Source organism: Phacochoerus africanus, chromosome 5 (assembly GCF_016906955.1).
Source record: "Phacochoerus africanus isolate WHEZ1 chromosome 5, ROS_Pafr_v1, whole genome shotgun sequence".
NCBI lineage: Eukaryota > Metazoa > Chordata > Mammalia > Artiodactyla > Suidae > Phacochoerus > Phacochoerus africanus.
The window spans coordinates 73,086,055-73,103,526 of NC_062548.1; the positions used below are offsets into that span (position 1 = coordinate 73,086,055).

The following is a 17,472-nucleotide window of genomic DNA, read 5'->3' on the forward strand; positions in this document are numbered from 1 at the left end:
TTCTCCCGATTCCTAAGCCCAAGGTGTTATCATTTCACACTTGTAATCACAGAAAGTCAGGGTCATCCAGGGTCATCAGTATAATCGTAAGGAGAACCTCCTGCTCCTTCATGTAGGAGGTCTTCTCGCCCCTTCCTCCATCACCACCTCTACCTCTACCACCTTAATCTACATCTCATTACCTCCATCTATACCTCCACTGCCTCCATCTACACCTCCACTACCTCCATCACCTCCATCTATACCTCAGCCACCTCTGTCTACACCTCATCACCTCCATCTGTTCTTCCACCACCTCAGTCTATACCTCTACTACCTCCATCATCTCCATCAATACCCCATCACCTCCAGCTACACTTCCACCACCTCCATCTACACCTACACCTCCTCCATTTATGCCCAAGCACTATACTGACACTTCTACCATTCTACCTACCACTTCCACCTCTACCGTTTCCTCCATTCTCACTGCCACCTCTCTTTTTATTAGCAAATGGCCAGCACAGACTATTTGGGTAGAGAGGCAGATGTGAACTAGAGGGTTACCCACATAGCTCTGGTCTCTGGAAGTCTTCGAGATCTTTGAGATCAAAGATCTCCCCAGCTCATGATGTACCCTGATCCCTCCAAAAAGATCATCTTGGAGTATTTTATGAAGCTTGTGATAGAGATACATAAACATAAGTACACATGTTTAGACAAAAACTCATTGACTACAAGTACAAGTGTCTATGATTGCTAAGCCATGCCCTAGCCTGATAGCTGCAAATTTAGATACTTGCAGTGTTATAAGATCCATCTTATTGGCATCTCAGCAGTCCTCAGAGTTCTAGTGACTTAAAGGTTGAAGATAGGCAAGAGAGCTGTCATTCTGGGGGCCAGCCAGCCTGGATCACTCCAATATGCAGAGCAGACTCAGGCCTCTGCAGATTCCTGGAAGTGCTATGCTGCCACCCACCTGTCTATAACATGGGTGGCCCTGGGGTAGGACTGGATCATTTTTAAAGTCCCTTATACCCCTACCTCTAAGAGTCCTCTAAAACAGAATCCAAAAAGATCTGGGGTAGAAACCATGCAGGAGGGTAAACCAGCATTTCTCTTTTTTTCTTTTATTTTTTTTCCTTTTTAGGGTCTCACCTGAGGCATATGGAGGTTCCCAGGCTAGGGGTCCAATCAGAGCTATAGCTGCTGGCCTACACCACAGCCACAGCAACGCAGGATCCAAGCTGTGTCTTTGACCTACACCACAGCTCTTGGCAACACCAGATCCTTAACCTACTGAGCAAGGCCAGGGATGGAACCTGCGTCCTCATGGATGCTAGTCAGAGTCATTAACCGCTGAGCCACGACGGGAACTCCTAAACCAGCATTTCAAAATCCAGGTTGAAACAACGCTGCCGTGGAAAAATCACAAGAAACTTAACTAAAGATGTCTGCCTATGATCCTAGGCAGCACTGTTCAGACCCTGCACTACCCCTGTCAGCCAACCAGGCGTCAATCCCTCACTCTGCAGGAGTGTCCCTTCCCCCACCCTGGTCACATGGCTGGCAGCCACTGAGCCCCACCAGTCAATCTCCAATGCCCCAAATACTGTTCCGCCTGGAAATCACAGAGCGACCTTCTTGCCACCCAACAGCAACAGAGCAAGTGACTCTGGCCTCCTGAGATTTGGATCGTGGTTTCCAGGGCCAAGAGCGTGAAGGTAAGTTTGCAGCTTGGAGCTTCAGAGAGAGTAGGCAAAGCTTTGCAGATAAGGGCACAAGTGCTTTACAGCGTGGACATAGCGTATGTAAGAGGGAGCTTCACCCACACTGAGAAGAACAGCATGAAAGCTGAATAAATCCTCCAAACGAGCACTGAATACTTGCCCCTTTCTTAAAAGAATTATAGTGCTTGTCATCCTGGCCCCTTGTCTTTGTTGGTTTGGGGCATGAAACTTCATGGCAAATTAACAGAAATGACGGGAAACTTACTCTGTCTGACGCCCTGGTGAGTTAGTTCTTTTTTGTTCTGATCTGAATGGAACTAACTCCCTTTTCTTCCAGGCACATAAGTTTATTGTCTTTGCCAAAGTTACGAGACTGGCTGAAATATTTATGAAGTAAGCAAAAACCCTGAGACTTTGCCTCTTTCCCAGAAAACTATGGGAAAACAGATTATGTCTGTTCATGTAACATCTTGGGATAGAGAGTGAATAATGGCTAGGCTTCTTTCATTACCCATTTCTGTTAGGTTTTGGGTATGACCTGGTTTTGTTAATGGAAGTTTGCTGGGGGATATTTTGTCTGCTTGTTTTGTCTTCTCTCTTGTGGGGCATGCACAGTTGGGGTTTGCTGTGCCCAGAGGTGACGGATAAACCATTGGTTGTGTTGTGAGGATGGCCAGTCTTGGCTTCTAGCTTCTTTTTTGAGACCAGCATGACTCCATGTCATTCTTGTCAATTCAGTTCACAAAATAATCCTAGACTGGCCCTCAGGGTGGTCCTTTTCTGAAATACTTTGGGCAGCAGAGGGACACACTGGGTACCATGATGGGCTGGTCCCGTGTTCTTAGGTATTATAAGGTCAAATGGCTTAAAAGATGGGGTGGGACGGAATTCCTGCTGTGGTGGAGGGGAAACAAATCTGACTAGTATCCGTGAGGATGTGGGTTCAATCCCTGGCCTTGCTCAGTGGATTGGGGACCCAGCATTTTCCCTGAGCTGTGGTGTAGGTTGGAGATGCAGCTTGGATCCCATGTTGCTGTGGCTGTGGCTTAGGCCAGGGCCTGTACCTCTGATTTGATCCCTAGCCCAGGAACTTCCATATGCTGCATGTGTGGCCCTAAAAAGACAAAAAAAAAAAAAAAAAGAGAGAGAGAGAGATGGGGTGAGAGGAAAACTCCCCAAAGGCTGGCTTTTGATGAATATGGCACAACTCTTTTCCTAGTTAGTTTTTTCCCCAGAGATAATTAATATCTAACCTTAAGGATTTATTACCATATTTTGTCCTTCTTTGGTAATAATTAAACTGTTTTGTTCTGTTTGTTTCCAGGGTCTAGTGCAAATATCTGAAACAAAGTGGATTTGTTCGACTGAATTGATATTGCCTTGTAGACAGGAGGTGGGGGTGGGGTGAAGAGAGTGTTACATGGCAGGTGATTCGATCACTGGGTTTTGATGGTCAAACCTGCTGTCCATCCGTAAGACTAGCTGTGCCACCACCTCCTTGCTGCCGTGGACATAAAGGCTGCTTGGACGAGACTTTGAGTGTTCACTGGTGTGGCACTCTGGTCCTTAGCCTTTTAGGCTTAAGAATTGATTTTTGTCAGTAGAGTTTGTATTCTTAGGGATCCCAGATGTGATTTCAGCTAGTGGCAGAGGCTCTTAAATGACTTGGGACAGAAGAGAATTTGGTCTGATCCCTCACTGTAAAGCCATGCTCACATCCCCCAAGACAATCTATGATCTAAAGATGGATGGGAGGGAAGTTCCTGTCGTGGCTCAGTGGTTGACGAATCCGACTAGGAACCATGAGGTTGCGGGTTTGATCCCTGGCCTTGCTCAGTGGGTTAAGGATCCAGCATTGCTGTGAGCTGTGATGTAGGTCGTAGATGTGGCTCAGATCCCGCATTGCTGTGTCTCTGGTGTAGGCCGATGGGTATAGCTCCGATTCGACCCCTAGCCTGGGAACCTCCATATGCCACGGGAGCGGCCCTAGACAAGACAAAAAGACAAAAAAAAAAAAAGATGTATGGGAGGATAAAGGTGGGCTAGTTGGGCAGTTTTTTGGAGGGAAGGGCTGGTATAGGAAAGACTGCTGTTATGAGGTCTTTCATTTGCCACATGTCATGGCTTCTGTGTTCTAACACAATCACTTTGGCAACATACTGAGGTGGATGGTTGTACTGGCTAATACTGTTTGGATGCAAGTAGCCCAAATCAGCTGAAGTTAGCTGAAGAGAAAAGGGGATTTCGTGTAAGGCCGTTGGGAGGGCTTTCGAACGGAATCCAGCCAGACCTAAGGAAGGGTTTGGAACCCAGAAGTGGAAGGCTTCTTCCAGACCCCCTCTGTCTCTTGTTTCTTTCCTCTTCCTCCTCCTTCCCTCCTCTCCCTCCCTGTCTTCCTTCCTTCCTTGGGTCCCAGATTCAGAGAATCCAATATGAATCCAATAAGATTATGAAAGTAAAAATATATGATATTCAATTAATATGTATTATATAAAATGGTGGAGATAGAATTTCTGTTGCAAAATTTCGGTCATGATTGGGAATTTTTCTGATGGGCCATGCAGATGGGAATCAGGGCAGTACATATGGTTAACATTCTGCTTGAGTGGTTTTAAATGGATGGCTTCCTTTGAGATGATCTGGGGCAGGCTGGGTTCTTCTACTTCTGTACTCCTGGAAGGGAGCTTCTCTCAAATTGTGAAGAGGGGGACCCAGCACAGAGGAGGTGAGGAGGGAATGGTTTCAACTGATGCAGAACTAGGAAGCATGCATCTACCTAATATGAACTACATTATAGCTCCACACTTCCGTAATTCTGTAGCATTTTCATCTCTAATTGCATCTGTATTGTCACTCTGTATTCATTTGCTTGGTTTCCAATCTGAACATCCATTGAACTTCAAGTACGAAAAAATGCAATGATTTTTAAATCATGCTGGAAAACTCGACTTCATTTCAATTATTCAGTAACTGCTGCCGGAAGGTGTCAAAAACCCAACACAAACATGTTTTTCTATTAACTTTGGATGCATCTGTCCTCAGGGCAGATGAGATAGTAGCCCCCAGGCTTTACAATGCCAGAGCCAGGCAGTGTTTTTGGATAGCTCCTGTGGAAAAGTCCTGGGGAGAATTCTGATTGGCCCAGCTTTAGGCATGGAGTCATCCCTGAACCAATCACTGTGACTGGGGACCAGGGAGTGTTTGATTGGCCAGCCTAGGTCACATGCCCTTCCCCTTCTGTGGTTGCAGGTGTTTTCTGTGGGAAAGAGGATTTGTTACTCAGCTTCTCTTCACTCCTCATGCCCTGCCTGAGGAGGAATATCAACTTTCAAAAAATCACCAACCTATTGGAACTACCAGTGTATTCTCACTCAGCTTACCAGTTTACAGTGACCACTTTGAATGCAAAGATGTGAAGCTCATGTGACACAAACTCTGTATATGGTGATTCAGTTTAATAGGAAATATAAATTGAGAGCTATTTCCTTAGAACTGTGGTTTTTAAAGTGTGGTGTCTGGATCGGCAGCAGCAGCATCACCTGGAAATGCAGACTCTAAGGCTCCACCCCAAATCTGCTGATTTAGAAACTCAGGACTGGGGTTGAGCAATCTAGGTTTTCATCAGCTCCCGAGATGACTCTGATGCCCACTTAAGTTTGAGAACCACTGTCTTGACGATTCTTTTCTGTGTGTTTCTCCTGACTATTTTAAACATGATTCAGTTTTTGAACAAACAGGTTTAACCATGGGTTTTCAGGGGATATTTTCAAATTTCAGTTTATACTCTTATGATTATGTACCATAGTCGCATTTTACTTACTACAGTTTTAATTTTCTCTGGTGTTTCTAACTGCTTTCCTTTTTCTTTGCACTTTCTGTCTTTGTCACTTCCTTAAGTTGTACCAAATTCTCAAGGAGTATATCAAATCTTAAATTTCATGTTTTCCTTGGTAATTCCTTCTGAAACTTCATGTTAAGCTCTTTTGAGGACTGACTGCTCTCTAGGGCTATGGCATAGCTGTCATCCAGGGGTCTTCCTTCTTTATTCTTCTAGTTGGACCCCTCTCTCTTGGATCCCATTGCCTTCCCATTCTTGGTTCATGTAGGTATAACACACTTAAATAACTTCATAGGAAGTTATGAGAGAGAAATGAATTTTTTTTATGTGTCTGAAAATGTCTTCCACCCTCACTCTTGACTGGTAGTTTTGCTGAGTAGAGAATGCTAGGTTGGAAAACGTTCTCCCACAGAATCCTTAAGGCATTGGTGCATCATCTTCTCTCATCTAAGCTGCTGATGAGAGGAGTTCCCTTCGTGACTCACAGTTAACGAACCCGACTAGGATCCCTGAGGCTGTGGGTTCAATCCCTGTCCTCACTCAGTGTGTTAAAGATCCAGTGTTTTTGTGAGCTATAGTGTAGGTTGAGGACATGCCTTGGATCCTGCATTGCTATGGTGTAGGCTGGCAGCTACAGCTCTGATTGGACCCCTAGCCTAGGAACTTCCATATGCTGCGGGTGCAGCTATAAAAAGCAAGGAAAAAAACAAAACAAAACAAAAAAACTGCTGATGAGAAGTCTCTCAGTAGTCTTATTTTTATTCATTTATAGGTGACCTGTTCCGGTTTCTTTAGAAGTTTTTAGGGAGTTCCTGTTGTGGCTCAGAGGGTTAAGAACCCAAGATAGTGTCTGTGAGGATGCAGGTTCAATCTCTGGCCTCACTCAGAGGATTAGCATCTGGGTATTGCTATAAGCTATGGTGTAGTTTGCAGATGCAGCTTGGATCCAGTGTTGCCATGGCTGTGGCATAGGCCTGCAAATTTAACCCCTAGTCCAGGCGCTTCCATATGTTGCAGGAGTAGCTGTAAAAAGAAAAATGTTTTTAGGATTCTTATTTTCTTTACACTTAATATTCTAAAATTTCATAATGACATATCAAATGTGAGGATATTTTCATCCTTTGTGCAGAGTACTCAGCTGGTTCATTTTATTTGAGAATACTGGGTCATGGTGTTGGAGAATTCTTTTATTTCTTTAAAAAATTAAAAATTTAATAATAAAATATATCAAACCTGTAGAATGACAATATTCATATGTCATTGTCCAGAATTAGCATCTGTTAATATTTTCTCATATTTGCTTCATTTCTACATGTATCCATCCAAAATATCAAAGATACAGCTGAAACATCACCATATAACCTTACCTCTCCACAGAAGTAACTTGAACTTAGTGTGTCTCATTCCCCCTGCATGATTTTATGCTTCTATTACTTATAAATGTAACAATAAATAATATTGGTAGTATTTTGTATGTTTTAAAATTTTACATCAATAGTGTCATTGTGTTTGTAGCTTTTTACACTTTGCTTTTTTTATTCATTATGTTACTGAGATTTATGCATGTTGATACCTAGAGATCCAGTTCATTCATTTAAACTCCCTATTGCATTCCATTATGTACCAATTAGGAAGGCCTTCAGCTAAAAGTAACACAAAACTTGGCTAGAGGTTTAAATACTCTAGGCAGATTTTTTTCTTTTCACATAGCTGGAAGCCCAGAGATAAGGCGTCTGGAGCTCAGTGATTTTATCAGGAGCACAGGTTTATCCTAGCCTTCCGCTTTGTCCTTAGTTTGTGCCTTTGGTCTTCAGCTGTATCAGAGCATTGTTTTTTTTTGTTTGTTTGTTTGTTTTGTTTTTTGTCTTTTTGCCTTTTCTAGGGCTGCTTCTGCGGCATATGGAGGTTCCTAGGCTAGGGGTTGAATCAGAGCTGTAGCCACCGGCCTATACCACAGCCACAGCAACGCGAGATCCGAGTCGCATCTGTGACCTACACCACAGCTCACTGCAATGCCGGATCCTTAACCCACTGAGCAAGGCCAGGGATCGAACCTACAACTTCATGGTTCCTCGTCAGATTCGTTAACCACTGCGCCACATCGGAAACTCCTATCAGATCATTGTTGCAAGATGAACTGGAATGTCTCCTGTCCAATATGCAGGAAAGGGGAGAGGGTAAAGGGCAAAACGGCTTTCCAACGGTGTCTGTCACTTTTTGTTAGGAAAATAAGTTTTCCTGGAGGGAGACCCGTTGTCGTGCAGCAGAAATGAATCTGACTAGTATCCATGAAGATACAGGTTTGATCCCTGACCTTGATCAATGGGTTGGGGATCTGGCATTGCCTTGAGCTGTGGCGTAGGTCGAAGCCATGGCTTGGATCCAGAGTTGCTGTGGCTGTGGCATAGGCCAGCAGCTGTAGCTCTGATTTGACCCCTAACCTAGCAACTTCTATATGCCATGGGTGCGGTCCTTAAAAAAAAATTTCCTGGAAACCCTATCCATTAGCCATCCATTTAAATCTCATTGGCTTAGTAGAGTCACATGACTACTCCTAAGCTCAGTTACCAGCCAAGGCCCATAAGAGTACAATGAATGATTTAGATCACAATTCATGCCTGGGGTTGGGGAAAGTATATATGGCTGTCAAGGGCCCCGTGTCTCTACCTGAACAAAATGGGGTTCTGTAAACAGGCAAGAAGAGGAGGGAGTGGATGTTGACATGTAGCAGACATTGCTAGAGGAGGACTCAGGGCCCATTCTCTCTGTTTCCTTACTAACAGAACCCAATCCTATTTGCCCAATAAATATTTATTGTCCTAGAGTCTTTTGTCATATTATTCAGGTGTGGTTTCGAGTACTAGAAACGTTAACTCTAGTATTTAAACAAATAAGTGGCTTATTTGTGCTCCATACCCAGAAGCCCAGGTGTGGGCCACCAGTGCTGGTAGGGTAGTTCCGTGAAGATGTTAAGGACACAGGCTCCTTCTTCCCCTGGTATCCATGGTTAGCATGGGGCCTTGTCATAGTTAGCCTGACAAAGGGCTGCTGCACTTTAGGCATCATGTTCCAGGCTCCAGATATAAGGCTAAAACATAATTTGCCAGATATAATAGAGTTTCCAACCACAAATAGAAGCCATACCAGTGCACACAGGTGGAATACAAATTCTGCTTATATCAAAATTTTTGGTAAAGTTAACATTTATTTTTCTTTATTATGACTGTATAAATATTGCTCACAGTTGAGTTACCCAGTGTACCATAATTTCCTACAACTCTTTATTCTTTTTTTTTTTTTTGTCTTTTTGTTGTTGTTGTTATTGTTGTTGTTGTTGTTGTTGCTATTTCTTGGGCTGCTCCCGCGGCATATGGAGGTTCCCAGGCTAGGGGTTGAATCGGAGCTGTAGCCACCGGCCTACGCCAGAGCCACAGCAACGCGGGATCCGAGCCGTGTCTGCAACCTTCACCACAGCTCACGGCAACGCTGAATCGTTTGCAAACTACACCACAGTTTTCAGCAATGCTGGATCCATAACCCAGTGAGGGAGGCCAGGGATCAAACCCACATCCTCATGGATACTAGTTGGCTTCTTAACTTGTTGAGCCACAGCAGGAACTCCCGTCTTCTTCTGGAAGCTTTTAGGGTCATCTCTTTATATGTACTATTCTAAAACTTCATGATGTTGTGACTTAGAGTGGATTTTTTTTAAATTATTTTTTTAAGTTATCGGCAGGCCTTTTCAATGAGGAAATTCAAATCCTTCCATTCTGGGAAAAGTTCTCATGTCATTTTCTCAATAATTTCCTCTCAAATTATGGCAGCTGCAGGCATTCTCCCAGAGGCAGGGCCTCTTCCAGATAAAGATGTAGAGGAAGAACTTCCCCTGGGAGACCTGGAAGCACCCCTCAGTGAGGAAGAATTCTAGGTTCTCCTCGACATGCTGCCGAGCTCCCCAGGTCCTCGTGCTTAGGAGGATGAAGGAGAACCTTCCTCCCTCGAGGCTTGAGCTTCTTTCAGGGCTCCTCTGGGAGTGTCCTCAAGTTCCACCCAGACACGCAGGAAGCGTGGGCACCAGAAGGGCCATCTTCCATGAAGCCTTTTTTTTTTTTTGTCCTTTTGCCTTTTCTTGAGCAGCTCCTGCAGACATGGAGGTTCCCAGGCTAGGGGTCTAATTGGAGCTACAGCTGCCAGCCTACACCACAGCCCACAGCAACTCAGGACCAGAGCTGCGTCTGTAACCTGCACCACAGCTCACGGCAATGCCGGATTCTTCACCCACTGAGCAAGGCCAGGGATTGAACCTGCAACTTCATGGTTCCTAGTCGGGTTCATTAACCACTGTGCCACGGTGGGAACTCCAATCCTCCATGAAGCCTTAAGGGCTTCTACACCTTGCAAACAGAGGGTGACCCAACTCCTTTTCCCTCTGCATGATGGGAAGGCATATCCACGATTGCTCATCCGTTGTGTGTGACATTCTTTGATCAAATAAATATATCTTGTTACCCCCCCCCAATAGTAATAATTTCCTCTCTACCATTTTCCCTGATTTCTCTTTTAGGAACTCCTATTACTTAGATATTGGAACTCCTGGATTAATCCTCTGATTTCCTTGACTTTTTCCTATGAGTTAAAATTTTTCTTTGTATTTGTGCTTTATTATCTGACACATTTTTTCAATTTTATGTTCCAACTCTTTTACTGAAAATGTTCATCTAACACATCTTTCATTTCTAATAGTACTTTCTTATTCTTTGCAACATCCAGGTTTATAGCATTCTGCTTTTCTTTTTGTCATGGATACAGTGGTTTTTTTCTAGTTCACTTGAAGATGTTAATTATATGTTTTTAAAATTGTTCTTTGGGAGTTCCCGTCGTGGCTCAGTGGAAACAAATCTGACTAGCATCCATGAGGACACAGGTTGGATCCCTGGCCTTGCTCACTGGGTTAAGGATCCGGCATTGCCGTGAGCTATGGTGTAGGTCGCAGATATGGCTCAGATCCTGTGTTGCTGTGGCTGTGGCGGAGGCCAGTGGCTACAGCTCAGATTCAACCCCTAGCCTGGGAACCTCCATATGCCACAGGTGTGGCCCTAAAAAGACAAAAAATAGAAAATAAAAAAAATAGTTCTTTGGCTTCCTGCAATATTGCTATTTTCTTGGACTTTTTATTTTCCTGTTTGTTTTGGTCTTTATCATTCTGGCAATTCTTGGCTGGCCATCATGATTTGGGATGGGGCGGCTAAACAGGTGTTTGACAGACTGGACTTACTGAGTAGTCGATGCACTCGTGGTGGGCAGTTGGGTGGAGCCTTCATCATTTTGTTGGAGATATTCAAAATGTCAGAATCTGTAAGTCCTCCAATCTCCTATCTGGAGCGTGTAAGCTTCCTTAGTGTTCTAGGAGTCACCCTCTAGTAGGCAGAGGGTTGAGGGGCTGCCTTTACTTAATCCCTTTCCATCAGTGATACGATTCCTTCTTGCTTGCAGCTCTCCAGGGGCATCCTTATTTAACTCTTCCATCTTCTAGGGTAGGGGGAGCATGCTAGGAGGCTGAGCCTAGCGGGGAGATTTGAGAGTTTAACTTACTCCTTATGAAGCTTTTCAACCAACCCTTTTGTTTTTAGTCCCACCCTCTGTCCTGGTCTTCAGTGTATTGACTGCCTCCAATTCCCCTTTCTCTACTTTTGAGAACCACTATGTAATTCTTGAAGGTTCAGACAAAACATTAAAAAAAAAATAGCATCTGCTTCTGGTGTTTATTTTTCTTTTCATTGTAGAAAATTTTCAAACACAATAAAAATAGAAAAAATAATGTGATGAATCTTTTGTACCTTTGAAGCAGCTTCAATAATGATCAATATATAGCTGCTTGTGATGCCTTTCCCATAATGATTTCTTTTTTTTTTTTTTAAGTTTAAACAGCACATTTATTTGTAATACTGGTGTAGATGGTTGTCCAGGGTTCATCTGCTTTTCAATTACTGTAACATGTAAGAAAAGTTAAATTCTTTTCACCGTAGCAACTTTAGAACCCTATTTGTGATTTAAAAAAATTAGAGGAGTTCCCGTCGTGGCACAGTGGTTAACGAATCCGACTAGGAACCATGAGGTTGTGGGTTCAATCCCTGGCCTTGCTCAGTGGGTGAAGAATCCGGCGTTGCCGTGAGCTGTGGTGTAGGTTGCAGATAGGGCTTGGATCCCAAGTTGCTGTGGCTCTGGTGTAGGCTGGTGGCTACAGCTCCGATTAGACCTCTAGCCTGGGAAAATCCATATGCCGCAGGAGCGGCCCAAGAAAAGGCAAAAAGACAAAAAAAATTAGAAACATCGAATAGCAAATTCAATTAGTAAATTTGCAGCCGCTTTCTTAATCTACTATATTTAAAAAATTTATTTATCCCAAACGAAGCTTTATTAGCTGTTATACATAATGCATTTTCCCATAACGATTTCAATTAAAGTCTATTGGTTAATTTGGTTTTCCAACTCTTTAAAGTTATTTGGTCATTTCTATTATCTTTATAATTAAGTATCTGTTTATTAATTAGCCTTGTGTCTAAGAGTTATAGTTCCAGAAACAGAACAGTCTGGGTTTGAATCTCTTTTGCCCCCATTTGGACAGTCAGTAAGGTTCTGTCGTGGCTCGGTGGAAACGAATCTGACTAGCATCCATGAGGACGAAGGTTGGATACCTGGCCTTGCTCAGTGGGTTAAGGCTCTGTGCCTCAGTTTCCTCATCTGTAAAATGGGAATAACTCTGTTACTTATCTCATCACATTGTCAAGAAAATTCAATGAAGTCATATGAGCAGAGCATTTAAATTAAAGATGTGGTACATATTCAGAATGGAATACTACTCAGCCATAAAGAAGTACAAAATAATGCCATTTGCAGCAACATGGATGGAACTAGAGATTCTCATTCTAAGTGAAGTAAGTTAGAAAGATAAAGACAAATACCATATGATATCACATATCTGGAATCTAATATGTGGCACAAATGAACCTATCTACAGAAAAGACACAAACAGGAGAATGGACCTGTAGTTGCCAAGGGGGAGGGGGAGGGAGTGGGATGGACTAGGAGTTTGGGATTAGTAGATGTAAATTATTGTGTTTGGAGAAGGTATACAATGAGATCCTACTGTATAGCACAGGGAACCATATGTAATCTCTGTGATGGAACATGATGGAGGATAATGAGAGAAAAAGAGTGTGTATATATGTATAACTGGGTTACTTTGCTGTATAGCAGAAATTGATAGAACACTATAAATCAACTATAATAAAATTAAAAAAATAAAATAGTGCTTAGCACATTGCAACAGTAGCTGTTATCTAAGTTAAAAAAAATTTTTTTTTGTCTTTTGTCTTTTTAGGGATGTACCTGCAGCATATGGAGGTTCCCAGGCTAGGGGTCAAATCAGGGCTGCAGCTGCCACAGTCACAGCCATGCGGAATCTGAGCCATGTCTGCAACCTACACCACAGCTCACGGCAATGCCGGATCCTTAACCCACTGAGCAAGGCCACGAATCAAACCCCAAATCTAATGGTTACCAGTTGGGTTCATTAACCACTGAACCACGACAGGAACTTTTTTTTGGTTTTTTTTTCAGGGCCACATGGGTGGCACATGGAGGTTCCCACACTAGGGGTCGAATTGGAGCTACAGCTGCCGGCCTACAACACAGCCACAGCAACACCAGGTCCGAGCCACATCTGCAACCTACACCACAGCTCATGGCAACGCCGGATCCTTAACCCACTGAGTGAGGCCAGGGATCGAACCCGAAACCTCATGTTTCCTAGTTAGATTCGTTTCTGAGATAGGAACTCCTCAGTTAAAATGTATTGACATGAAGTTTTTCATGGCATTCACTTATAATTTTTTTTTTTGGTCTTTTTTGTTGTTGTTGCTATTTCTTGGGCTGCTCCCGCGGCATATGGAGGTTCCCAGGCTAGGGGTTGAATCGGAGCTGTAGCCACCGGCCTACACCAGAGCCACAGCAACGCAGGATCCGAGTCGCATCTTCGACCTACACCACAGCTCACGGCAACGCCGGATCATTAACCCACTGAGCAAGGGCAGGGACCGAACCCGCAACCTCATGGTTCCTAGTCGGATTCGTTACCACTGCGCCACGACGGGAACTCCCACTTATAATTTTTAAATTTTCTACCATAGTTTAAGTTATATTCCAAACGCTGTTTACTTATGAATATTCACTTTTCTTCTTGTTTAGTCTTGCATGGTTTGCCTTTTTTTTTTTTTTTTTTGTCTTTTTGCTATGTCTTTGGGCCGCTCCTGCGGCATATGGAGGTTCCCAGGCTAGGGATCTAATCGGAGCTGTAGCCACCGGCCTACGCCAGAGCCACAGCAACTCAGGATCCGAGCCGTGTCTGCAACCTACACCACAGCTCACAGCAACGCCGGATCGTTAACCCACTGAGCAAGGGCAGGGATCAAACCCGCAACCTCATGGTTCCTAGTCGGATTCGTTAACCACTGCGCCACGACGGGAACTCCGGTTTGCCTATTTTAATAATCTTGTCAAAGAATTGCCTTTGCATTTATCTCTATGCTTGACTGTTTTCTATTACTTTTTGCTTTCATCTTTTATATTTGCATTCTTCTACTTTCTTTTCTCTCTTGTCCTCTAACGAGGTTCTTTAGTTGAACGCTTATCACATTAATTTTCCTTCTTCTTTCCTCTCCTCCCTCTTTCCTTCCTTTTTCCTTCTTTCCTTCCTTTTTTCCTTCTTCCTCCCTCTAAGTACGTTGCATCCCACAAATTTCAAGTTGTAATCATTGGCTTCTAATTATGTAATAATTTCCATTGTGGTTTCCTGTTAAACCCATGATTAGAAATTATTTTTAGTTTCCAAATAGGTATTATACATTTATATGTATTTATTTCATTTAAATGTATGTATAAATACACATTTATACATACAGGCTTTCCTTGGTATCTGTGGGGGATTTGTTCCAGGACCATTCCTTCCATACCAAAGTCTTTGATGCTTAAGTCCTTTATATTAAATGGCCTTGTCTTTGCATATAACCCACTGCACATCTTCCTTTATGCTTTAAATCATCTCCAGATTACTTATAATACTTAATAATATAAGTATGATGTAAAAAGTTGTACATACAATGTAAATATTATGTAAATATTTGAGGTTCTTCAACTTGTATGTTCTTTTGCCTTAATTTGCATTAAGGTCTTCCACTATGAGAGTGGAGTTGACCATTACTCCTGGAAATGCTACTTTATTGTATTGTATACATTTTGAGGTTGTGTTTATCTTTTACTTTATAGTTATGAAGGTGGAGGAGGAAAAGGCTGGGGTAGGGAAGCTGGACCCCGATAACTACAGGAGGCGATGTCAAGATCAGGAAGGTAAGGTCACCTTGAGAACTTGATGCAAATTCTGAGAGGATCTGGGAATTCCTTAGGTATCCTTATAACAGCCCTTCCAGCTTGGGAATCTAGAGAGTTGGTCCCTTTCGCTGACCTACTCACAGTGTCTCCTCTAGATATGGTGAGACCAGCCTTCACCATGTCTTAAAGAGACCACATGGTCATGTTGGAGAGAGGTAACCAGTACTTTGCTAAGATTATGGCATAGCTTCCCCAACACAAATTTAAACTCCCTTGATTTTACAAGACATATGAATCATACTAAATGCTAAATATGAACATTTTATAGAGTCTAAAATGGCTCAATTAAAACCAGTGAAAGAGGATATTGAGAGGGGGTATTTTTGTTGCTCAAGAATGGCTTACTCAGAGATCTGAAGTATCATACAGTCTACAGAAAAGCAGCCATAGAGTTTTGAAGGAAGTGCCCAGGGCAGCTATCTCTCTTGGTTAGAGGCCTTTCTGATGTATCTGCTGCTTCTCTCTTCCATCCTGGCCTCTAGGGTGGAGCATAGGAACTCATCATTGGAAGAACTAAGCATACTAAACCCATAGACCAGAACTACTTCCCTCTAAGTATTGGTGTCCATGGTTTTGAAGCCCTCTTGGAGGGAGCCAATAACCACGCTTTCCAGCTGGATGCTCCCTAAGCTGAGGAATATGTAGAGCCACTCTAGGGCTATTGGGAGAAGAATGCAGTGAGGAGTTGGCACTATCCTGAGCCAAACTACAAGATGTTCACAGTGAGAGGAGGTGCCCTGCAGAGCAAAGGAGAGGGCTAGCCATTCCTCATGGTTCACAATCAATGGTTATAATGGAAAAAAATGGGACACGTTATATCCAGGGCAGAAAGTAAAATATTCCCCCTGACAGCCATCTCCCCTGATTTCTTTAGTAAGGACCCTCTTCATGTGTATTGCCTCTTGCGATTCTCATAATCATGTTTGCATTCACCGTTCCATTCTATCTTCTCAAAAACCATGTCCAGCCAGTAGAGAAAGAATTTTCGTTCCTGCATAATAGGTGAGAACACTATTAAGAATCCAGCGTTGCCATGGGCTGTGGTGTAGGTCCCAGACATGGCTCAGATCCTGCATTGCTGTGGCTGTAGCGTTGGCCAGCAGCTAGAGCTCTGATTCGACCTCTAGCCCAGGAACCTCCATATGCTGCAGGTGCAGCCCTAAAAAGACAAAACAAATAAACAAACAAGAAAAAAAAAAAAAACGAAAAAACAAAACTGGCCGGGGAGTGCCCAGGGCAGCTAACTCTTGGTTAGAGGCCTTTCTGATGTATCTGCTGCTTCTCTCTTCCATTCTGACCTCTAGGGTGGAGCATAGGAACTCATCATTGGAAGAACTAAGCATACTAAACCCATAGACCAGAACTACTTCCCTCTAAGTATTGGTGTCCATGGCTTACCTCCAATTACAGTTTGCTTAAGAGACACCATGTAGAACAAGGGAAGTCACACCATGCTGGGGGGTGGGCAGAGGGGAGAAGGAAAGAGAAGCAGCAGTCATTCTGAGTCCTGCATGTCATAAAAATCTCTACCTCACATTGCTCCTTATACCCAAGAGAGACTGAGAGTCCAAAAGAGCAAGCAGTGGGATGAGGTGGGATGAGTTGGGGTTCTAAAGAGATTGGGACACTGACATCCAGGTAACCTGACCCTCCAGCATCTAGGAATGCACTAGTCAGAGTAGACTCATACAGAATCAACTCACCAGGCAGACTCAACATGTCTCTATGCTTCTTCAAGGTTCAGCTTCATGTAGTTTCAGTGTGACATGTGTAATCAACGACGCCCAGGCATCTAGCACCTGAATTTCAGGGGTTAGAGCAAAGAGGCAGCTCTCTCCTCCAGGAGGAAAAAAAAGTTCATGTAGTTCTATCAAGATCTATATTAGAACATAAAGTCTAATTTCCCAGTCTGCCGCAGCCTTTCAAATTTTAGTTGCTGTTCTTGGGCTTCAAAAATAGTCATAATGATCAATAGTTGTTGACCAGCCCTAGGGAAAATATTGTCACCACAGATCTATCAATGTGATGCACCACATTAATGAAATGAAGAATAAAAATTATATGATCATTTCAATAGATGCAGGAAAAGCATTTGACAAAATTCAGCATCCATTTGTGATAAAAAGAAAAACATTCAGGGAGTTCCCGTCGTGGTGCAGTGGTTAACGAATCCGACTAGGAACCATGAGGTTGCGGGTTCGGTCCCTGCCCTTGCTCAGTGGGTTAACGATCCAGCGTTGCCGTGAGCTGTGGTGTAGGTTGCAGACGCGGCTCGGATCCCGCGTTGCTGTGGCTCTGGCGTAGGCCGGTGGCTACAGCTCTGATTAGATCCCTAGCCTGGGAACCTCCATATGCCTCGGAAGCGGCCCAAAGAAATAGCAAAAAGACAAAAAAAAAAAGAAAAAAGAAAAACATTCAACAAACTGGGTATAGAGAGAATGTACCTCAATATAATAAAGGCCAGATATGACATCATAC

At 43.3% G+C, this 17,472-nt stretch overlaps 1 protein-coding gene across 2 annotated transcripts in view; it reads left to right on the forward strand.

Moving 5' to 3' along the window:
• Window positions 1-1,634: 1,634 nt before the first annotated feature.
• SLC4A5 (solute carrier family 4 member 5) overlaps window positions 1,635-17,472 on the forward strand; it is a 116,790-nt gene continuing 100,952 nt past the window's right edge. For both annotated transcript variants that reach the window (XM_047781736.1, XM_047781737.1), the window contains exons 1-2: window positions 1,635-1,703; window positions 14,872-14,952. In XM_047781736.1, coding sequence (XP_047637692.1) covers window positions 14,874-14,952 — 79 coding nt within the window. In that variant the 5' untranslated portion in view covers window positions 1,635-1,703; window positions 14,872-14,873. The remainder of the gene's footprint in view (window positions 1,704-14,871; window positions 14,953-17,472) is intronic.